At 38.6% G+C, this 25363-nt stretch overlaps 1 protein-coding gene across 1 annotated transcript in view; it reads left to right on the forward strand.

The window, feature by feature from the left end:
- Positions 1 to 19342, forward strand: part of LOC149170664 (1-acyl-sn-glycerol-3-phosphate acyltransferase PLS1-like) — a 147393-nt gene extending 128051 nt beyond the window's left edge. The window contains exons 6-11 of the mRNA XM_089423973.1: positions 13284 to 13361; positions 13448 to 13606; positions 17541 to 17666; positions 17961 to 18053; positions 18319 to 18405; positions 18644 to 19342. Of these exons, the coding sequence (XP_089280099.1) occupies positions 13284 to 13361; positions 13448 to 13606; positions 17541 to 17666; positions 17961 to 18053; positions 18319 to 18405; positions 18644 to 18883 (783 nt within the window). The 3' untranslated portion in view covers positions 18884 to 19342. The remainder of the gene's footprint in view (positions 1 to 13283; positions 13362 to 13447; positions 13607 to 17540; positions 17667 to 17960; positions 18054 to 18318; positions 18406 to 18643) is intronic.
- Positions 19343 to 25363: the final 6021 nt, after the last annotated feature.

Below are 25363 nucleotides of genomic sequence, written 5' to 3' on the forward strand. Positions count from 1 at the left end.
TAGAGACGCATTCCTCACGCAGGTTGATGCAGAGTGATGTAAAGTGATGCAGAGGTGGGTGAAGGGTCTCCAAGGTGTCAGGACTTCTCCAGAAGGAGGAGAAACTTTGTCTCATGTGTTTTCTCTCAAAAGCGTTTCAATTTCTCTGTGAAATAATTCCTTGTAAAGCGATTGTTGCTGAAGATTAATAAAACCCTCATCTGTTGCCCCGGTTTTCCAACATTGGATTTTTTTCCGGGGACAATTGTCCAAAAACAATTGCGTTGATGTGATTGATTCTTGTGCTTGTATATCACTGTTATTTTCTCTCTGTAATTATGTGATAACTGTAGTATAACTTATTTTAATGTTTACTGAAGGGTTTTAGTATATAACTTATTGTGAGAGATAAGTAGGTGAAATAAATCAGTTACCGCAGTAGAATTTCGTATTAGAAATTTTCACAGGACTTGCTTCAGATTATACCCAGCTCTCTGTCTAGCCTCAAGGAGGGTTCGAACTTCACTTGTATAGCCTCTGTTGGTTCTCAAAACAATGTAGATTGTTCAGGGGATTACCTTGGTCTGCTTTAGGGTAATTTCATACAATTATGGTCTCACAAACCCGTTTGCCTCAAAAAAATCGATATTTTGGCCTTAAAGAGATTCATAGATTTTCAAGAAGTAGGTTGATTTGCCTCAAATTTCCCACAAAGTCTTCACTGCTTCCTCAGATAGTTGACTCCTATTGCCAGAACAAGAGAAAGATGACTAAGTAGGGTGGGATCACCTCCACTGAAACTAGTCAAAGGAGAAATGGGGTCTTAAAACCCTCAAAGCCTCAGTTTCAAGAAAAACAGAGACAAAATGACCCAATTCAATTATGCCTCCAATTATTCTAACCCTCTTGTATTTATAGATTTCCTTAAGGGGGTTTTTCTCCTTAATTAATTGAGTGGGGTTTATAGCAAACCCAAACTTTGGGCTTTTTTGCCCCAATTGCCCCAAAACTTGTCTTTCGTTGCCCAAACATTGGGTATTATGGGTTTTTACCCTCTATCAAGGACCATAGCCTACGGGGATTGATAGGCTACTTCGTCCCTTGGGGACATTATAGTCTGGCCAAACTCTATCAAAGTGATAATCAAAACATGAAGATGACATTGAGATAAAAGCTCCATAGTATCAAGATGTCCAATGGAGAGAACGTGACTTCTTTCTTCACAAGGGTCACACAAGTTAGAGACAAGCTTGCAACGATAGGGGATACAGTTCCTAGTGAAGGATTGGTACGTATAGCCTTGAATGGCTTTACTAAATAGTGGAATGTATTTGTTGAATGCATGGTGGAACGAGAGAAGCTTCCAACATGGGAAAGGCTATGGGACCCAAAAGGAGATTTTAAAAGGCTCTTAGAATAAGGACCATAAGAGGCAGAGTGAGGGAGAAGGGAACCTTGCACTTGCAGGCAATGGGAAAGGAAAAGCCAAGAAAGGCTTCAATTGTGGGTTGATCCCGAAAAGGGAAAAGAAGAAGGACATGAACAAGATAAAATGTTTTGCATGTCGCAAACTGGGACGTTACACCAACCAATGTCCTAACAAGGAGGAGGGCGACAATGGGAAGTTTCGCATGGAAACTTCAACAGAGATTGAGGACTTCTTAGAGAGGTGTGAAAAGGAGTTTTCACTGTACACTTGTGTTTCTATTTTGGTGATTGTTGCTGCACAAACTAGCAGGCCTTGTAAAGAGGAAAAAGTTAGAGGGCACAACAACACTTGGGACAAAGGCCCACTGACACCACAACCTAAGTCCCCTACTCTTCTTGGATTTTCATCGATGGGAGGAGTCTCAGTGTTACTCACTTGTGATAGATGTTTCTTCAGTAAGTTTGAAGTGAGGCAAGGTAGATCATTAAATGGAAAGGTTCAACTAAAATGCAAGCTTTGGGAGAAGCTATTAAGTCTTTCCATGAAAACCCCCTTGGAAAAGAGCCTAAACGAGACCTAGGGTTGGAGTATATAACGAGATATGAGCACATCTAAGGTCAAGGTAGACAAGAGAAAAGGCAATGAGTGATTTACTTCAATAAGTACTAAAGTAAATGGCTTCAACGAATCTCGAAGTTGAAGGATTAGCTTCTAGGGTTCCCTCTTGATGTGATGGCTAGGGCATCAAATTTGTGGATATTACACCATGGGAATTCCTCCAAAACTTAAGGATCCCTAGAGGAGACACTAAGGAAGAATACTGTTTATGCGAAATTAAAAGTGTCCTCCTCCAAAAGATTTTGCACCAAGCCCTATAGGAGCCTCCTTATCCTTAAGGGGGCCAAAAACGAAGGTGAAAGAGAGATAATCTTTGAGTTTTGAATGATCATGAAGGATTTAAGATCAACGCCTAACCATTGGGAGGCTATGGAGTCAAGGATAATCTCAATATTGGCAACAAGGTCTTTTAAGGAGACCTAATGGAAGCGGCTTCGCTACACGTTTAGATGTTTAAACTTTATACTTCATTGACACTTGTTAATGAAGTTTCAAGGATGCAAATGCAATTATCACCTGGGAACATTCATTCATTCATTATCTATTAGTAATATATGCAAAATTTCCCAATAGTTACAATGTTTAGACAATATTTCAACAATTAGGGCACATTAATAACCTTGAGAGAATATTCCGTGCACTAGACATTAACAAAACCAGAAATTCGTCAATAAAGAGCACATACAAGATAGTGAAGAACCTAGGTTGCACGAAATGGGGAAACGGGTACGAGTTTCCAAAACGGGAATCGATACGAAACGCGACCTCCCCAAATTTTGGAAATGGGGGAACGCGAACATATATATATATATATATATATATATATATATTAGGACATTTAAGAAATATGTGCAATCATAAAGCATATATGATACATTCTAATTTATTACATTATGATAAAATTGTCAATTGTCAATGCATAAACTATAAGTCTCTAAATTTACATCACATTTCTTCATGACTGATCACATAATGAAAATAGAAATATCCAAAATCAGCCACGAGAAATTTCTAATTTCTTGTCTTGTGCTTGATTGGGAGTCTCCTCCTACATAGTCGAACAACCTTAGTGCTCTTGATTAAATACAAGTTTCATACCCTAGTACCCTACATGCTCTTCTTATTGGGAGTCTCCCCTGCATAGAGGGCTTGGTTCTCTTGATTAAGTACAAGTTCCATACCGTAGTACATGATAAAATCCAATGGAAACATTGCAATCCCCCCAATCCTGAAATCCCGAAAAACAGATAAGTCTGCTGGATTTTGAGTGAGATCTAAAATTATACTTTCTCCATATGAAATCCAATGAGGGCGAAACCACTCTCAAACATCCTGAGTCATTTCATGGTAATGTTAAAAATTTAAGTAAAAGTGATATTCTCCTTTATTTTTCATTTTCATCCTTTTAAGTGATATTCTCCTTTATTTTTCATTTTCATCCTTTTACTTTAAGAATTTAACATTACCATGAACTGCATATCAACACTAGGGCAAAAGTTCACTTTTATAACTTTAGACAGGCATCTAGAAGCAACTAGAAGTCATTAGGATAACCTAAAAATAAATTAGAAAACAAATTAAAAAAAAACACAAGTCAAAAGCTGAAACGTGGGTCGTACGGCCCTGAAATGCGTTTTAGGCTGTACTTGCCACGTTTCAATTTCGTGAAACGTGGCAGTATGGCCTGAAACACGTTTCCGGGCCGTACCACACGCATTTCAGCGTTTCATACCCGTTTCCGTACGGAAACGCCCCCTTGCCCTACGTTTCTTGCAACATAGTGAAGAACATATCCATCCATAACAATTCCAGTTAGAAGCTCCAAGAAATATAGTGAAATTATCCAAACATCAAAATTCATCCAAAATCTCCAAAAACCATCCACAAATTGTAGGTTCGAAAATCTCTAATGAGGTATCAAAAATCCCAAGTGTGATGATAGGATAAGACTAGGTCTCTCCTATTTATACAAGATTTATGAGTTCAAATTTTAAAAGACAAAGCCCCCTTTACATGCCTAATATGCTAAGTAACCCACCTATGGTTACAAGCTAATCATGATAGCTTTAGAACTAAATCAAATTTCCCTCCTAAGCCCACACAAGGTTGACGTCATACATGTGTGGAGGCCTAGAGGGGTAGCATTGAGGCCTCATGTGCTAAAAATGTGTAAGAGGGCCTCAAAATCATGATGAAGGGGGTGGTACCCTTCTTGTGCTGCAAGACATCGCCAAACCCCTATTTGGGTTTTGTGGGCTCCAAATGGGTCTCACGGGTCTCCAAGTGGCTCAAGATCAACTCGATGCTCCATCAATGAGGGATAGATGATGACACATGCCCTCCCATGTCTCCCTAGGAAAGATATAACCTCCTTTGGGCCTTGGAACAATTGCCAAGTGTCAGCAACACGGTCCAAGTGCATCATCATCTTTGAGTAATTGCGGCATGAACAAGCAAATGGTGGTGCTGAAGAAGCCCATGGTGTGGTAATTAATGCTTTGCATGAATGGAGTCCCATGGCTCTCAACGCTCACCCTACAGATGCCATTGTGATCCTCTGGAGGGCTTGGATCCCATATAGGGAGGCCAAGTTCGAGATGAAAACTCACTTGCAATCCTGTATAAGATCCAATGCGTCTCCTTACCTTCAAATACAATGATTCATTAATACAATTGAGTAAATAAGCTTGCTAATCAAGGGTAGAAGTGGACACTTCATAGTGGGTTTCCCTTCCAAATTTGGGGCTCTGAACATGTACTAGTGTTACCTTTCTGGGTAGGAGTGGTTAATGAAAGACCCTATTAGGTGGTTTCAACCTCTATGGGAATGATAGGTCTAAGGTACATCCTTTAAATGGCAAGTGTCATGTGAAATAATGATGGAACGAAGTGGGGACAAAGGGAAGGCTCCAAGCCACATGCCATTGTAAAGGGTATTATGATGAAAAATGCCCATACCTTGGGTATACGAATGGAGGGATCAATCGTGGTACATGAGTTACCCCGACCTTTGTTTTTCCGCCCTTCTTCATATGCCTTTTGCCTTTTATTGATTTTTCTTCATTTTACTGCTTGGGGCTCAAGGGGATGAGAGCATGATGTGCAAGATATAACAGTGATTACCCCTTAAGGTGGGGCAGTTCATCGCCCACCAGGGGTTGGGACATTCATGGGCTCCTTATTGATGCAGGGGGCACTCATAGGGGCCCTAGGAACCAAGGTGATGGCCATAATGATACGAGGTAGAGCTCATGTTTGACTTCTTACCACGTGCTAAATTTTATTGTCCCGACCATCTTTTGCATTTTGTAGTACATTTCTTGTTGTATGTGGCCATATTATGCTTTTATCCTTTTTTTAGCTGCATCAACCTTCCTGACATTGTTCTAGGCCCGACTGAAGGTGTGAGTAAGGGGAAGGGGATGCTAACACCTTGTGAACCCAATGGACAAATGTGGTCCCAGATAGGGAGAATGTGAAAAGGGCTTGTAATGAGTAGAGCATGGTTGCGGGGGAGCCCCCCCCCCCTGTCGAATTCGATCCTGAAGTGTGCTCCCGAATTCACTCCCTGTGGGAGCGAAAAAAATTCGCTCCTTGCCTTTTAAGGAGTGATAGAGGGAGCTATTACAATTTTTTTTAGTGTGGCAGCTTGATGTTCAATCCTATGGCGATAGTGTTGATATGTAGTTCATGGTAATGTTAAATTCTTAAAGTAAAAGGACTTTTACTTAAATTTTTAACATTACCATGAAATGACTCGGGATGTTTGAGAGTGGTTTTGACCTCATTGGATTTCATATGGAGAAAGTAGAATTTTAGATCTCACTCAAAATCCAACGGACTTGTCATTTTTTCAGGATTTCAGGATTGTGGGGGATTGCAATGTTTCCATTGGATTTTGTCATGTATTAGGGTATGGAAATTGTATTTAATCAAGAGCACCAAGGTCGTTTGACTATGCAGGAGGAGACTTCCAATAAAGCACGAGACAAGAAAGTAGAAATTTCTCAAGGTAAGAGGGTCAAGCAGTAGATAATAGATTTACTTGTATTTTCTAGTTTGTAGTATGTTAGGTCCCTATACTACTAGTGTAGTCCCTTATTTTTATGTGTGCAACCCACTTGTTGTATTGTTGTGCCCATGTAGTCCCCATATTGTTATTATTGTACCCCATAGAAGCCCACTATTGTTATTGTTGTGCCCTTACATTATTATTGTTATGTCGGCTTTGATTATATTGTGACCCCTTGGACTCCTATATATAGAAAGGAGGCCTTGTCATTTGTATCATCCAAGAATTGGTCATTTGTGTAATGTAAAGGAGGTTGCCCCCTCAAAGAGGCTTATTTTGAAGTCGTTGATCTATCTTTTTTTCTATTTTGTGAGCTGGTTTCATAACATTTGGTATCAGAGCTTTGGATTCTAAGGTTTCACTACTTCAAACAGGTCATCGTGGCATTTTTGCTATAACTTTTTTTCTACGAAGTTTTAGAAGTTGAAATTAAAACTTGTTTGAGCCGAAAGCTTTCTGAACCTCGTGTCTGAATTTCAGATCTTGTATCGCTATATTTTCGGAGATATGAGCTGAGGAAGTTAGGGTTTTTGTAGGCTCCAGAATTCCATCTCAAACAGGTCATCATGGCATTTTCGCTATAATTGTTTTTATACGAAGCTTCGGAAGCTGAAATTAAAACCCATTTGAGCCTAAATCGTGCTGCACCTCGTGTACGAATTTCAGAACTTGGTTTGCTATATTTTCGAAGATATGATTGAAGGAGTTCGGGTTTTTGCAGGCTCCTGAATTCCATCTCAAACATGTGACATTGTGAAAATCATCATAACTTTCTCTCTTAGCATCGGATTCAGATTTTGTAAAAAGTGATAAAAAGAGGACATATTGTAGTTTGTTGGGTATCGTTTTCAAGACCGAAGGTCGAAAGAGTGACACGCGGTACTTCGTACAAGTTCACTCAACTGAAGTAGTCTATAATCAGGTCATCGTGGGAGATTGGGCATAACTCTTTCTTGAAAAATCCAATTTTGATAAGGGTTGTGGGGTTGGAAAGAGGACTCAGAGTGCTACCACAGGACGAAATTTTAGAACGTGGAGACCTGAAATTACAATGTTACAATCGTTTCAATATCAAGCTCCTAAATGCAAGAAAAAGAATGACTCAAATCAAGAAAATAGGAACACCTAGTAAGCAAAATTGGATGGATGATTTGAAGAATGCGATCGAAGCTAAGATAAATAGTTTTATCTATGCCATGGAAGCTAATATTGATGGTATGGAAGCAAATTTGAAGAAAGGCATGGAATATTTGAAGAAAGACATGGAAGGTTTGAAGGAAGGTGGGACAAAGCTGCTACAAGAAAGGCCTCCTAATGGCGGAAAGGTAGTAGAGGAAACTCATGATGAGAACAAAAGAAATGTTAATCATGATTTCATATAATCTAATGTTGGATTGAAGACCCACCATATTCCAAGATCGATATGAGGAAGTTTGATGGCAAGGATCCCGTAACATGGATACTACAGATGGAGAAATATTTTGATCTCCATAATGTGCAAATCACACAAAAGGTATGTATTGCAACTTTATATTTAGAACCTAGTTAGTTTTGATGGTATCGATTGCTTTGCTCTTGTAAACAATTGGTCACTTGGTCCATTTTTATGGAGGAAATGATAACACATTGTGAGGATACAAAGAGAAACACATTTAGCCAATTGATAAATCTCAAACAAAAGGGTTCAATGGCAGAGCACATCGAGGACTTCCAAAAATTCAATATTAGGGTAACTGATATTCCAGAGGAGCACAGGATTGATGTCTTCATAGGGACTTTAAAAGATAACATCCAACATGAGGTTTACCTTTGGGAACCTGATTCATTGGAGAAGGCATTCAGGGTGGCAAGAAAAGTTGAAAGCAAAATTATGGCAACAAGGAAGTTTACCACTCATCACTATAAAGATGGAAGTGTTGCTGCTCCTAGTCTTCCACAACTTACAAGGTTGACACCACAATAATTGTAAGAAAGAAGAGCAAAAGAGCTTTGTTACAGTTGTGATAGCAAATGCACTAAAGGTCACAAGTGTGCTGAGAAGAAATTAATTTACATAAATTGTGAAGAGGAGGAAGAAAAGGATCAAGAAACATCAAAAGAAGAGGATATACACGAGGAACCAAGCCCGGAGAAAGAAGAAATGAATATGACCATATCTTGTAATGCATTGGTACTTTATGGATATCATCCACCATCCATCACATCATCTTTAAGAGAAAATTCAAGGTTCAAGCAGTGGAAGATCACATTGAGCATCAACAAGTTCTCCAACTCTTAAAGGATAACCTCACTTTGGCACAAAATCGAATGAAACAACATGCAAATCAACATCGCAACGAAAGAAGTTTTGATGTAGGTGACTGGGTATTTTTATGGCTACAACCATACAAACAAATGTCCCTCAATCAAGCTAAGAAGGATAATAAATTATCACCAAAGTACTATGGTCCTTACAAGGTGCTGCAAAAGATTGGTACTATGGCATACAAATTGGAGCTTCTTTCACCTTCTCGAGTGCACCCGGTTTTCCATGTTTCATGCTTAAAGAAGGTTATAGGTGACAAACTCCCAGTTCAAACAATATTGTTGGACTTGACAAGGAAGGAAAAATCATATTGGAACTTGAAGGAGTTACGGAAACAAGAACCCGACAACTACGAAATCGATCAATTTCAGAGTATCTCATCATGTGGAAGAACTTACCCACTGAAGACTCCACATGGGAGGATGATAATTTTATACAGAAGCATCCAAAACTACTCAAGTGTTGAAGACAACACTTTTTGAAGGAGAGGGCATGTCAGGTCCCTATACTACTAGTGTAGCCCCTTATTGTTATTAGTGAAACCCCCTTATTGTAATGTTCTGCCCAAGTAGTCCCCATATTGTTATTATTGTGCCCTGTAAAAGCCCACTATTGTTATTGTTGTGCCTTACATTTTTATTGTTATGTTCGCTCTGATTATATTGTGACCCCTTAGAATCCTATATATAGAAAGGAGGTCTTGTCATTTGTATCATCCAAGAATTGTTCATTTGTGTAATGTAAAGGAGGTTGCCCTCTCGAAGAGGCTTATTTTGAAGTCGTTGATCTATCTCTTCTTCTATTTTGTGAGCTAGTTTCATAACATAGTACTTTTTATAACTATCTCTTTCGTATTTAGTATGGTATTTGTTGTAAACAATATATGACAATTTAAGTTTGAAGTTTGAAGTTGGCTTTTATAACTCATTGGTAATGAATTATGAATATGATGCTTCGTGAAAGTTGAAAGTTGAAACATTTCATTTCATGTTTGATATTCTTTGTTATAGTTTGGTTACTTCATAATGGTAATGGTTACAAGTACAACTTTAGTGATAAATGATGACAAATGTTATATATTGAATTTTGAAAGCTAGAAAATTTAAGATGGATGAATTATGAGGCTCGATATGTTGTATGTTACTAACTTGTGGACGTGGTTGATGAAGCTATAACTTCTAGATGATTGATGTTATATGGTTCAATCCATGTTTTTATGTTTTTTTATATCTAATTCATCATTCTACATGCTTTTGTTGACATATATGCATCAAAATATATATTATATAAAAATTCGCTCCCGAACCGGGAGCTTTTGAAAATGTCACTTCCCGCTCCCGCTTCCGCCCTGCTCCCATGTCTGCTCCTGCTCCCAAGTAACCTTGGAGCAGAGGGAAGTGAGATATATGGTACTAGGAAGTGGGACCACACAACTAAAATCGAGGTCTCCCATGTAGTGCCACTCCTAAAGCTAATAGCCGATAAAGGAGATCCCACAGGACTAGGATTTAATGGAACAAGAGTACAGTGAAAGCCCTTCCTTCTTCCAAGTATCCCAATGTTCCATGCCTAAGTGTGCCCAAGAAAAACTAGTATAAGCACCCAATTACATAATGAAAAATCATACCGTTGGGATTAGATGGCTCACCTTCAAACATACTATCATGACAAATGAGCAAGGGTACATAATGGTTGGTTCAGGTGGGGGAGAAAAATAGCATATCAAAGCTATTAGGTGGTTGGCAAGGGGCTGCTGGCTGCCAGTTGAAGAGAAATCTAGGAGAAAATTTATCCTATAGGGATCACCGACTGGTGTTGGGTAACAGTGACCACAGGGTTGTGGTACATCGACAATGGAGCCTCATGTCAAATGACTGGGGTGAAAGAATTCTTCTCAAGTTGGTGATGATGCCAAGTACAATGCTGTTAGCATTAGTACAATGGCATTTGAGAGGGAGTCTGGGAAGAAGCTTTATGTGAAGAATGTCTTGTATGTTCCAGGCTTGACAAAGAATTTGATTTCAGTCTCAGTGTTGGAAGAGAATTATGTGGTAACCTTTACCGATGGGAAAGTACTTATCCATCCAAAAGGTTCCAACATCAGTTCAACAAAGGTGATTGTGATCAGAAAATGAAAGCTTTACATGCTTCACGTGGATTCAACTCGGGCATTGATTCATACTAGTACAGATCTGTGCAAGTTGTGGCATAGGCGGATGACACATTTGCACCATGGGGCACTTAAGGTGCTATGGGAGATTGTTACCGGACTTCCAGAGTTCAGTACAAATCATCATGGAGTGTGCAAGTGATGTGCGTTTGGAAATAATGCAAAGACCACATTTCCAATCATTGACAGTAGGTCCAAGGGAATCTTGGATCCAATTCATTCTAAGGTGTGTGGGCCAATGTATTCTGTTTTGATTGGTGGATTCTGTTATTATGTCAGTTTTATCGATGACTATTCTAGGAAAACATGGTTGTATTTCCTGAGACCAAGGATGAGGTCTTCAGTAGATTCCAAGAGTTTAAAGCTCTTGTGGAGAATCAGACGGGGAGAAAGATTAAGGCCTTGAGGACTGTCAACGGGGGTGAGTTCACTTCAAATGAATTCAATAAATTCTGTGCTAAGGAAGGGATCAAGGGATAGTTGACCATTCCGTACAACCCCCAGCAGAATGGAGTGGCTAAAAGAAAGAACAGGGCTATAATTGGAGCAGCCAAAGCAATGCTTCATGATCAGACTCATCCCATGTTTTTGTGATCGGAAGCATGCAAAATAGCTGCTTACATACAGAACAAGAGTCTCCACAAGGTGCTGGAGAACAAAACTCCAGAGGAGGTTTTTACTGGAGTGAAGCTTGAGATTTGGCATTTTTGCATTTCAGAAGCCTAGTCTATCGTCATATCACCTTTGAGAAGAGGACAAAGCTTGACCCTACAACAAAAAAGGGGATCTTTGTAGGGTACAATGAGACTTCGAAAGCCTACAAGATCTACATCTGAGCATTAAGGAGGACAGTGGTAAGACAGAATGTCAGATTTGAGGAGAGGGATTTCAGGAAGTCCCATGATGTTGCTCCACAAGTTACAACAGATTAGGAGCTAGAAGCTTCAAAGCATGAAGAGGCACATGCGATTGGGGGAAGGACAATCGCGGGACTAGGTGGTTTTGATACTCATATTTCAGAGCAGAGAGAGGAGCGAGATGCTGCTCCTTTACAGAATGTACCTTCCTCTTTGGGGAAGAGGAAGCCCAAGTGGGCTGAGCAGACCCTGAGAGATGCACAGGAGCGTGTGGAGGCTCCTAGGAAAACATTCAGGGAGAACAAGATACCGTAGATTTATTCTAGTTAATTGGCACTTGTTTGTGATCTCATAGATTTTGAGCCTTCTAGTTATTAGGAGGCTTTAGACTAGTAGGTATGGCGGGATGCCATGGTGGCTAGGTTAATGAGTGTATTGACAGGAGATTGGGTGAAAGGTATCTGAGGTTGGCTATTTGTGAATCATAGCAGGGGATGCTGGCTGGCAACCTGCATCATGGGAGAAATTTTTTCTCCTAGTGTTACCCATGTATGTGGATGGGTAATAGGGAGCTATAACTGTCATCCATATCCAAGATAAGCATATATACCAAATCACCATAAGCATATAGGCAAACACATGTGAGAAAACTACAGAGCGGCAAGGACATTCACCATCTAATCAAGAATAAGTGAGACTCCCCCAACCAAATATTTCTATCGAGCGATTGGATGCAATGATGAGAAAGGGGCTCCATGAAAATATATTCCCCAAGTTGGTCCAATGCTTAAGAGTATTAGAAGCAAGTCTCCACCAATGTGATGAATATCACAAGATCAAATCTAATACAATATAAGTTGTAACACTCACAATTTCAAAATTTTGTAATATTGAAGACTCTTAATGTTTAAACTATAAGTTTCATGAATGAAATTGGTGATTTGCTCGAGTATTTTTGTAATATATATAGATATGTGTGTGTGTGTGTTTGTGCTAATTTTTTACAAAATTCATTTATATATGCATGTACATTTGAATGATTGACAGATAGAAATTGAATTTTAATTTTTGTACATATATTAAATTGACATAACAAAACCGTGTACCCTTTTTCTGGAGGTATGTGCTAGGTACTCTGATTGTACTGGAGACGTCCCTCACCCTGTGACCGTGCAACTTTTGTATTTTGTCTCTGCCTATTTTTTAATTCCTGTTGGTGCATTTGTAGAGTTACATGCAGCCCAGGGATCTCGAGGAGCTGCTTTGTTGCTTTCCGGGGCACTTACCCTGACACACTTCTGTAGTGAATCTGCAGCAGTTGTTTTTGGTTGATTTTCTGATGCAGGCCATATACTTTGACTACATGTTTTAGTGGTGTTTGCTGCTTTTTCAAAAATTTCATGACCATGTATTCCCCTGCATGACTGTGTTCTGTAAGGGGAATTTTGCTTAGTATGTTGAATGCTAGTCTATTTGTACTTTCAAGGCCACACATCTGCTCCACATGGCTTTCAATATCTTGTAAGGTGATGCCTCTTAGTAGTTTGGTTCTCTGCTATTTTGATGGTGTCATCCATGTTGGTTCTAACTCTATGCAGCTTGCTGGGTTTACTTTTGAGAGTCTCAGAAGTAATAGTTTTTATGCTGTACACGATTTAATTGCTTATGCGTCTCTATTTGCTGCCTTTTTTTGTAATATGCTATGTACTGTATTGCTATAGTAATAGAAATTTGAAGCATATATTGGAGAAGAGATTAATATAACAGTTGATTAGTTTGAAAGTCTGGTAGTCTACATATTGTTTGATTACAAGTATGTCTTAGTATTTTTCTTTTGAAAATGATTTATTCAGGTGGTGGGCTGGTCAATGTGGTTTTCAGAATATGTTTTCCTGGAGAGAAATTGGGCCAAAGATGAAGCTACATTGAAGGTAATGGCTGGCTTACATTTTGTTTCTGGGATTTGTTTAGATGATATTACACTTTGCACTAATTGAAAGGTTATTTCAAGCTGCAGTCAGGCTTCCAGAGGTTGAAGGATTTTCCACGACCTTTTTGGTTGGGTCTCTTTGTAGAGGGGACACGGTTTACAACAGCGAAGTTACTTGCAGCTCAAGAGTATGCTAGATCTACAGGCCTTCCAGTGCCACGCAATCTGCTCCTTCCACGTACCAAGGCAAGCAGCACAATTCTAGTTCTTGACAATCTGGGTTTTATGTTTCCCATATCTGAATGCAATATTTGGGTATTTCAGTGATGTTTCATTGTGTTGATTTATTCTAAGTTGCATGATATGAGGAAATGGGTCTGTGTTTCTAAAACAGGAACATGCCGGAAATGTGACCCCTTGAAAATTTTGAAATATATATATATATATATATATAGAGAGAGAGCTATTTTATGAATAGCACATTATATTGAAACTTTGAAAGAAAGCATTATGAACAGATGAGCAAAGAACATTTATACGACAAACATAAATGACAAGCAATGTTCCACCATCGCTTTTGTTGAGATCCTCATCATTAGTATCACCCTTTGCTTCCTGTCTAGGCTTTGCCTCTACTTCAATCTTCTGGGGACAGCATTCTACACCATAAACTTTGATGAAACTGCCTAATCCAAGTCTCAGGGTATGGTAGAAAAGCCTTAACATGCTAATCAATAATTTTGGTTTGAGTGAACGGTAGATTTTTTCCAAGGCCATGACCTAGGAGTTCAACAATCATTGCCACAACATCAGGGTAGGTAAAGGTTTTGGTTCTTTTGATTAAATGTCAATACCATACCCTCATACATATAGAATTCAATGAAAATACTGTAATCCTGAAATCTTGAAAACTGTTTAGTCTGCTGCATTTTGAATGGGATCTGAAATTCTACTTTCTCCATATGAAGTTTGATGATGTTGGAACCACTCTCAAACATCTTGAAATGATTAATAATAATAAAGAGATGATAAAATAATTGTATTAATGTCCAATGAAAATGTCGAAAATAACATAAAGAAGGAAACCTACAGTAGTACCATCTCAATACAAAACACAGGTATATATAACTGGGACAAAGGTGATGTTAAAAATTTAAGTAAAAGGATAGAAAATATATACTTTTACATACTTTTACTTTAAGAATTTAACATTACCATTAATTTTCAACATTTTTATCATACCTAGTCAAAACACGAGTCAAACCAAGACCTTGTTCTTTTCAAGAATGAGGTCAATTCTCTTCTTCCATGCCCTGTAATTTGATGCTCCTTCCAATTTGTTCTCACTCTTTATTGTGTTAGACATTGTCCTTGAAGATAGTGAGCTTCTTCCCTTATAAGAGCTCCTTATATGATCCCTTGATCAATCCTTTAGACTCCTTCTAGTAGATTCTCAAAACTGCCTTTTTCCTTCTTCACCTTAGCTCTGATACCATGTTAGAAAATCAGAAAGGCAGAAATATTTTCTTATATAGATAATTACTTGTGATTCTTTTATCTTTTAGTTCATCAAGCAATTACCAAAACAATAGCACAAGGACAACAGATGTAGGCGGACAACCAGGGCAAATACCTCTATCTAGGGGAAAACCCAGTCAAGAATTCTTCCTTCAATAGTTTCTCGAGATAATCCAAGACTCTTGACCTAGACAAAGACTTCCTCCACACCAAGTCAACCCTCAATCCTTCTTGCAGATGATAAACCTTCAATAGCAACTTCGACCTAGTAGCATTAACTTGCAGTAGCAACTTCGACCGAACAACTAGTAGCAGCAGCAGCAGCAACTTCAACTAGACAAAGAAAACTTTGATCTTCCTAGATACTCCTCTGATGTGAGAGATAGATGGCTCAAAATTTCGATCTTGATGTCTTCTTTCTTGCCTCCAAACTTCACACCCTTTTCCAGTTATTTTCCAACTTTGCACTTACAACTTCTTGCTTTTGGTTATCGAACTTGTGAGAGAGAGAATGAATGCACCAAATGAATTTGAACTGCCTTGTATATATAGCTTTCTAGTGAGGTAGAATTGTCCTTCTTGGAGCCGACTCGATCTCTTTTAGGTCGACTTGTTGTGGAGGGGACAAATAATATATTTGACTCAATATTAATTCAAAAGCCCATGAAGGGTCTCTTTTAATGGACAATGACTCAAATGACTCGGAATAAATCCTAGAAGTCTTCAATGGGGACTTTGACCTAAAACAAGATGACCCAAGCATGAAACCCATTCTTTAATAAGTCATCGTAATAATAATCAAAATATTTTCTTCATTCTTTTAATAAATACATTTCATTGTGAGTCAAATACATTTATGAAGACCGAACCTAGTTACATATTTCAACATAAAGCACCTCTGAAAGGAATAGAGTACATATTGAGGCTACCAAAGCAACTCTACGAAGAAGCGGTAAGGTCTAAGTAGAATAAAAAAGCTTATATAGATATAAGACCAAGCGTTAATAAATTGTATCTAGAAGATGGAAAGGTACTGGAGAGAAGCCATAAACCAGGAATGCTGTCATCTTGCAGATCTCTCAACACCCAAAGCCAAGAAGAAATTGGTGATGGGATCATCAACATATAAATGTCTCAAATATTCATTAAATATTGAGAGGGGATCATTCTTGCTGGAGATTTCTCTTTCACAGAGAATTGCTATGAGACTCTGCCAGAGGTTTGTGGACACCTAATGCTTGTTTTCATCCTTCAACTTATTTAATGAAGGAAATCTAAATACCTGTTAAATATTGAGTGGGGATCAGTCTTAATGGAAATTTCCCTTTGGCGGACTATTATGGGAAAGCCATGAAAGTCTGCCAGACGTCGTGTTTTTGCTCAGTATTGGCCACTATGTTTAAACTTTGTCTTCTGCATAATGCTTGCATATGTTCACCCTCGATGACGGAAATCCATAGGCTTGTTTTACATCCTTGAAATTGTTTCTCATAATGGATGTTTGTTGCATGGATGTATAGTCCTCTATCCGGATCTAGATGTGTACTACGACTCCAAAGTAAATTAATACTCCAGATATAGATGTGTCCTATGACTCCAAAGTGAAATAATGATGATGCCTTGCATTACAACCCTATAAGAGATGGGAGAGTACTCCCATTAAGCTCAAAAAGGTAACAATAGCAAATGATCAAATACGTGTCAGTGACTATAGTAAATTTACAAACACATATTATATACTGGTTCTCACTGCTCAGTTATTCCTCATGTAGGCCTTGGCCTTGACAGACTTGGATCATTAGGTGAGTTTCACATCAATCGATTATTGCGCAGAAATTATACCTTTCCTGAAACGTATAAGCATGTTACTAGATTCTCATAACTATGGTTTTTAAAAGAGGCTACTCTTAGTTTAAGATTTCCTTATTTGACTTCTTTATATATTTTTGATGAAATACATATTTAGGAGAGGGCATTCCCCTTCATTTTGAGGATGGTATTTAAAGTAAATCAGATTTTGCAAAATCTCGAGGCTTTTTCAATATATGGTTCAAGGCAATTATAATAATATACTCGTTAAGAGCTTAACATGTCATTCGTGGAATTGGATTTGAACCTGGATGCAAAGGATAACAATCATTCCTTCCAACCACCTGAACTAAATCTGATTGACAACTTATTTGCTATATATGAGAACAAACAGCGAATAAGATAAGGTAATGGGGATATTATTGTGAATGGTGAATTGACTGCAGCATCTTCTTTGAGTGATCGTTTTCCACCATCTTATAGGCTACATTTCTGATTTCTCAGAGCTTCTATAAAAATATTTCTACATAATTTAAACCTTTTCATGGATTTTTTATGATAGGGTTGTAGTGTTTCTGTATTAATTTTGCTATATTTTAAAATCAGGGGAATGTCAGTCAGTGTCTTTGACTGCCTGGTTTCCTGAACCTCACGGATTTACTGACTGGTTCACCTATAAAAATAATCTATTTCGTTTGAAAATGTTGATTTTGGAGTTTTATTATGATCACTGAAATTCATATTATTTTTCCATTTTGTCAGAAAGCTTAGCAGCCCTTATTTGGTATGGTTCACGCTTGAAACCTTTTCCGGGGTCATACTAATTTCAAGCATTCTTGCTGATTTGATTCAGGGCTTTGTTTCAGCTGTCAGCAACCTTCGGTCATTTGTTCCAGCGATCTATGATATAACTGTTGCTATTCCAAAGGAAGAGCCATCTCCCACGATGTTGCGCCTTTTGAAGGGTCAGCCTTCAGTGGTAGGATGATTCTATTGCCACTTATTCAAGGGTCTGTCGGTCTAAGTGTGGTTTTTGGTGCTTTTTATGGTGCATCAACTTGAAGAATAGTATTCAAATCAAGCTAGCTTTTAAGCCTTCTAATTGGAGTCTCTGGTTGGGATGGTGATGTGGCCTAGAAAATGAAATCTACCCTGTTTGGAAACGTGCAAACATTTTACTAGACTGATTTGCAGCACCTGTGGTATATTATTTATAATTTTTCGTAGGATCATAATGGAGTCCGGACTAAGTTAATACTATTCTGTGCTCTAGCTTCATGTGCATATTAAGCGACATTTGATGGATGATTTACCTGAAACAGAAGAGGGAATCGCTCAATGGTGCAGGGATACCTTCATTTGTAAGGTACTTAATCCCAACAAGCTCATTAATAATTAAAATCAGTTCTATCAGGGAGTAAAAATATATTTCCTAAAGGAAAAAGCCAGTTCCGCACAAGATTCATGCTATCTAGTCAAAATAAAAATAATCAGCTCCAAAATAAAAGTAATTTAGATTACTAGTGTCCAGTATTGCTTATTTTAATATGCAGGATGCAGGCCAAAACCATTGGCATTTTAATTTATTGCTAAATGAGTGTATTGCTTTTGTTGTTTGTAATGACAAGCAGGATGATCTGTTAGATAAGCACAAAATTGATGATACATTTGGAGAGCAGTTATATCAGCCAATGAGTCGGCCAATCAAGTCCCTTGTGGTAAAGCTTATGAAACTGCTGTCAACTTTGTATGCTTGTAAAGCTTGTGTAGTTTCTGTTGGCTAACACCTCTCACGGGTTTATTACAGTAGAAGTTTATTGGGATTATGCTCGTGCTAATACCACTTACACTGTTAAACCCAATAGTAAATTTTGTAGACTTTTTCTGCTTAAGCTTATTATGTTCGGAATCTAGTCTTGAATGTAATGTAATTTTATCTTTTTTGGATGTCTGCAGGTAGTATTGGGATGGTCTTCAATTCTGTTAATTGGGGCATCAAAACTTTTGAGACCTCATATTTCCACTCGGAAGGGTGTTGCCTGGTTACTTGGAGGGGTTGCTACAGTTACACTCTTAATGCATATTCTCATAACATTCTCTCAATCAGAACGTTCAACTCCTGCAAAATGTGCTCCTAAAGGTGGCCACGGGAAAACCCCAAACGGCAAAGAATATTCTGGTATAAAGGAGAAGTAGACTCTTGCTTATCACAGGTTTGCTGTACTGCTACAGTGTGCAGTTGGCTGTATAAAATTCTTGATTTTATAGTGAAGATAGGGAGGTGTAGAACAATCTAAAGAGTTCAGGTTGTTAGGGCCAGGGTATGATCTTCATATGAGCTTTTAAGCTGTAAAAGCATTTGCATTATGCAATGTGAATATAACTCATTTTAGATGGATGGAAATAATATATTTAATGTGGGAATTTCTTTTTTTCATTAAAAGACCACATTGAAGTAACTTGTTAATTGTTATCAGTTTGCCCAATGACAATGGTTCTGCGACCTGGGCAATCTCCTTGTAGTTGTTTGCTCCTACTTCATAGTATTTATGAAGGGAAATTGCTGGATTTGAGAAGGTACACCCTCCCTGTAGTTCAGTTGCTCAATTTTTTTGTATCGAACTAATTCAATTTGATAAGAATGTTTTCCTATTACTCCCATCACTAGGTGAAGGTTAAAACTAGCTAAATTATATTTATCTAATTTTACATGGCCCATTAAACAAGTTTCAAAAATTTCAGTGTGACAATGCTAGACTGATATTCCTTATTTTAGGCGATTACCATTTATTTTTTCTTCTTTCTAAGATGGGTGAGCCTACTTAGAGCTGTTTCCAACGTTTTCCATTGCACTTCAACGCCCAGCGTTCATTACTGGATTCAATTTGTAATCAAATCTATGTACACCCTGACTAGTAACGCAGGACGTTGGGTTTCATTCATTAATCCTCTCTGTTTATAGAGGACTAAGCATTTTATTAGGAAGAAAATAGAAAATAAAGCTGACAAGAACTTTTGACAGCTTCAAATAAACACTAAAGTCATCTCCATTCCACTAAGTATATGTTATGATTAATTAACTTGTGGTCTGTATGCACGGAGATTAATTAAATAAAGACATCTTCAGTAGTCGTTGCAGGAAGGATACTTCAAGGATTCAAGGACACTTTAGTGGAGTTCAGTGGCAAAATGTAATTAGTAGTTTGTTTGAACAAAAGTTGATTCCTCGATCTTGGTTGTTAGAGCGCAACATTGTTTACTCTTTCTTTTTTCTTTTTGACGGTGATTGTGCTAATTTGGAATTCAATTTAACAGAGGTAAAGTTTACACTGTCTTTTACTCTTTCTTTTTTCTTTTTGATGGTGATTGTGCTAATTTGGAATTCAATTTAACAGAGGTAAAGTTTACACTGTCTTTAAGCATTTTTCGATTTTCAAACTTCGTTTTTGTTTTTGTTTTTAATCAAGAGATTTGGTAGACTTGCTGTTTGTTATTGAGAAAGTTTGGGCAGAGTTGGAAATGCTGCCCCTATAAGTCTAATACAACCATTCACCCCTTCCCAATCCACCCATTACCAAGCACTGGATGGAGCCCCAATATTAATTAGCAAACACTTTCCAATACGGGACATCTACCATTTAACCAATCCCGATGGACTTTATTTTCAAACCATGAAAATAATAATACTAACAGCCTGATGTATGGTTTGTGAATCCCAAAGCTGTTTGATATGTGGGTCCTTACCAGTGTTTTACGACTCCGACTCCGACTCCGACTCGGCCGAGGATCGACTCCGACTCCGACTCCGACTCGGTAATGACTCGGCCAGCTCGATTTCAATGACTCGGTCGTTGTAAAAAATACATTAAATATTTTTTTTTTTTATAAAAAAACATAATTTTAAATATTTTAAACATAATTTTAAAGATTTTCATTCATGTTTCCAAACACACAGCATTATAATATAGATGGAAGACAACATATGACACTTCTGCCTTTACTGCTGGAGATGAAGCCTCTTCACAAGAGATCTGAACCTAATGAAGGATCTTATAGCTACTTTGGTTAGGTATCAAAACTTGAGAAACACCCTAAATTAGTCCACAAAGTAATAATATCTGCTTATATGAAGAGTAGCCCAAGGAAACCCTTATGCAATGAAAAACACACCAGAAATTTCAATGGCAAGTAATGTCACTTAAACCATGTTTTGATGCCAAAATTCCTTTGCTACAGAACTAGCCTTGCAACCACTGCTTCAGGTAAATGTGAAGTCAAACTTCTGGAAGTTTTACTTCAGTTTTGATCCAAGTGATGCTCTGCTTCATAAAGCTTCATAGAGTATATCTACAGGCTGAGGTCAACATTAATGCAAGTTAGAGGACTGACTTTTATATGATGAGGCAAAAGTCTGTCACAAAAGGGTCCTTAGCATGTTTCGTCTTTGCCTCGAACATAATGAATTGAATGACCTCAGACGTGTCTGCCATACAAACTTCAGATCAAGCTGGTTGAAAATTTGAGCCTTAGAGGATTATGACAGTACATATGTTTTCAAATCAGACTGAAGATCAATCACCAAACAGAGATACAAAACAGTCCATGGAGACTTAGATTAGTCAACTAAGTGATTTGTTTCAGCTCCTTTAATGACCTAGTGTTGGAGTGATATTCTCTGTGTAGGGCACAGATTAGGTCTTATCAATGTTACACTACCAAGCCATGAACAACATTGTTACAAGGATGGGATTTAGTACACTTCAAGTTTAGCCACGAGAAGGGCTTCGAAACAGACATAAACAACCATAGATCGGGCCTTAAACAATTGCACAGATGCCCTTGCAAGCAAGCTGAATTGAATTAAAAAGTGAATTTTTTTCATGTTTTACGCTGCCCAACTGTAGGTTCATTGACTCGGCCGAGTCAATACGGACCCGGCCGGGTTGACCGAGTCAACTATGACTCGGCCGAGTCAATACGGACCCGGCCGGGTTGACCGAGTCAACTATGACTCGGCCGAGTCAATACGGACCCGGCCGGGTTGACCGAGTCAACTATGACTCGGCCGAGTCATTGGATGACTCGGCCGAGTCATAGTTGACTCGGTCAACCGAGCCGGGTTGCTGGCCGGGTCAATGTTTTTGGTTATGGCTCGGTTCGAAACGGCCGATTCGGAGTTGAAACGGGCGGGTTGTAAAACAATGGTCCTTTGTAATCCTAAAGTTGTTTGATATGTGGATCCTTTTTCCAAAGATTCGGTAGCATGTTATATTCATATCCTTTACATCTGTGTCAAACCTCTCCTCCATGGCTACTTAAATTTTCAATTTATAAGTGATTGCTAAAGGTTTATAAAGAACATTACTAATGTGGAACGAAATATTAACGCAGGGATATGGAGTAAGATGGAGATGACATCCCATAAATAATAATTGTAAATCAAGATGTCCTTAAAGGGTGATATTATCGACACGACATTGAAATGAGTAGTAACAAAGATGTTTATTTTACATGTTATGATTTTTAAATCAGTAATCACACCTTAAAAATGCTTTCAAGGAATGATGTTGAACACACAGATCTTAGTATTGAAAAAATTGAGGATGTTAATTTTTTATATTGATAAACTAATTCTAAAATTGATAAAGTTTTGATACAAATAATATTTCATTTACACATTTGAGCTTGAGAAAATTCTCAAAATATTTCACAACAAATTGGATATAAGGTATCATGTTGAAATCAGACAGGTTAGCATTGAAAAGACTTAGGATGTTAAATTCTTATATTAAAAAATCAATTCAAAATTGATAAAGTTTTGATGAAAATGATGTTTTATTGACACTTTTGGACTCGAGGAGATTCCCTGATCCAAAATGGTTTTGAATAGATTTTTAAGTCTAAGTGTTCCTCACAGAGGAAAATGAAAGTCCAAGGAAGTTCCTGGACATAGCGCCATTGCAGAGATCTTTTCATTTTGAATCTACTGCAACTTGAATGGGCAAAAATGGACTTAGAATGCAGAAGTTATCGCTCAAAAAAGATGCCCTTGTTCCTTAGAAAAAGAGACAAAATCCCCTAAAAATGAGCAAAAACCTTTATAAAGGGAAATTGCATCGAACCAGGGCAAAAGTGCGGACTTAAGTGGAAAGGGGAAGCACCCCCGAAGCAAAAGCCCCGGCTGATGCGACATTGCGATCGCCGATCGGCGGATCAGCATCGACGAGGGCATGGAACATAAGGAAAGGACTAGACCGGTGCGATATCGCGATCATCGATATTAGTGGATCGCAATCGCGATGTCATATGGAAAGACTCCGGGCCCTTGAGATACGCGATTGTGATCAATCGCATCGCAATATCGCTTCGGAGTCATATGACGGAGCGGGGCCACACGTATATATATGGGACGATGCGATGCCACTGGACCCGTAAGGGTTTATGAATGCATATGCATAATATTTCAAGTCCGTCTAAAGCCATTTTATGGGTTTTTTCAGTGTTTAATGTATTTTTTAATACAAAGGAAACAAGCGGGATTTCGGGCGGCCGTAGGCGGTAAGTGGTTTTGGCCAGGCTCCACTCGAGCCTATACGTTGACTGCCACGTGGCCAGGCCCTGGAGAGAGAAAACCACCTTTTTCGGGCGGTTAACCCCCGTACGAGTGAGCTGCCCAAAATGAACCTCAACCGTTGGATCTAGATCTCCCAGATCAACGGTAGGGATGCGATAAGCGACATAAAGGCGGACCCGATAGGAGTTATAAAGCGGATTTAAGGGATTTTCAAGTCCGATAAAAGGCGTTTATGCAGAGTTTTCAGCGTTTCTAGTGTATTTCTCTGTGTAAACAAAGAAATGATATCTTTGGGATTTCAATGCGCCAGTGGCCTTTTCCGTTGCAAAATAGGTGGCCACCATACCTTGGGATGTTAGCAATGATTGTTAAATGCTCCAGAAGGAAGATGAAGGGACAGTGACTGGGAGCTAGAGAGCTGAAACAAACAGACAAGCGCCGATAGGCTTAAAAGCTGTTCCATGACAGAGAGAGGGGTTGCTGAGTCTGAGAGCACGATTGAGAGGCATAAGCAGGCAGCGCAATGAGCTGAAGGGGCGAGAAAGCCTGAGAGTGCGATTGACAGGTAACAAAGCTGCAGAAAGGTCGTTGGAAGGTTGCCGAGGATCGCTTGGAGGTCAAGCGGATCACAGAGGCATGCAGAGGCTGAGAGAGAGAGCTCAAGATAGCCAGAGCCGAAGAGCCAGAGCCAACGCGAGAGCCTAAGAGCCAAAGCCAGAGCAAAAAGGCTGAGAGCTTCAGAGTTGGGGACCGAATGGCATTCTAAACCCATTGTTTCTGTGTAAACCATGGAGTTGAGCTAGAGAGCTTGTAAAAAGATTGCTGCCATAATCGCAGAGCCTAGTCGAGTTGACTAGAGCTCAAGGAGTGTAGCTCAAGAGTTCTGGGTGAACTCCATATTAAATTACTGTTCTATGTGTTTTGTTTATTGCTACATTGTTTACTGTTTTATATATATTGTATAAGCATAAACAACAGAATATTAAAAGCACATAAACAGTTCTAAACAGACATAAGCATACACCTTATTTTCAAGCACATTTAATTCCGCATTGGTTAATCATAAAGACTTGGGAATATTTAAGCTTTGGAAGGGGGAGAGATTATTGTAAGTTAGACCAGAAGCCTAAGTGCCCCATTTTCAGATCAGGTGGTATCAGAGCCTAAGTTTGATTAAACCCACTTTCAAAGAAGGTTATATCAAAATGCTTGATTGACAGAGCAAAGATTGCTTGTCTGAAAGGTGTTTAAACAGTTAGAGGTTGATTGTATGCTTGTTTACAGACTGATTGTTATTTGAGTTTGCTGAGGTGAAGGGAAAGCTATTGATAGCTTAGTCTAGGAAGGACAAGAAGGAAGAAGGGCTGAAGACATTCTTCTATTCCAAAGGACTTCAAAGCAATCCTTGAAGCACAAGAGGTTTGTTGCAAAAGGTTTCTTAATAAAGCACTTTATTAATCTTGTTTGAAGTTCTTTTGTTCATTGGTATAATGACAACTTCTGCAAGTGAATCCTCAAATTCCTTCTCCATCACGAGACTCTTTGATGGAGACATGAAGTAAGACTTGTTCATCATGATGGACAAGGTGAGAGAAATGTACGAGGATGGAAGAAAGCACAACATCCTTAGAGAGCAGTTGAATTCCATGAAGGAAGAGAAGCAATTGCTTTCTGACAGACTGTAGGAAATGGAGAGGCAACTTTATATTGCAAATATGAACCTGAAGATGATGCATGAGTTGGAGTCACATCTCTTTGTTGCCAAAGAAGCCTTGGTCAATTATCAACTTGAAGAAGAGGTAAACCATTCCAATTTGTCTTCAAATTCTTCTAAGAATGCTTATATTGGTTCTTTTGAAAAACATACTAGAGGCATAGGTTCCAAGCTAATGTCCAAGATGGGCTATGAAGGAAAGGGCTTGGGAAAGCATGCACAAGGTATTTTTGAACCAATAATGGTTGAGGAAAGGCCTAAGTATTTGGGTCTTGGCTATGGACAGTCTTATGGAGAGAGTTCCAAAGCTGCCATGAAGACCATTAGAACAGCTCCAAGGAGGAGTTGCATCGCAGAGTGTGAAGATTGTGTTTAGGAGTAATGCAAT

Source organism: Pinus tabuliformis, chromosome 4_2 (genome assembly GCF_031772625.1).
Source record: "Pinus tabuliformis cultivar Carrire ecotype Pingquan chromosome 4_2, CPIR1, whole genome shotgun sequence".
In the NCBI taxonomy this organism is placed as follows: Eukaryota; Viridiplantae; Streptophyta; class Pinopsida; order Pinales; family Pinaceae; genus Pinus; species Pinus tabuliformis.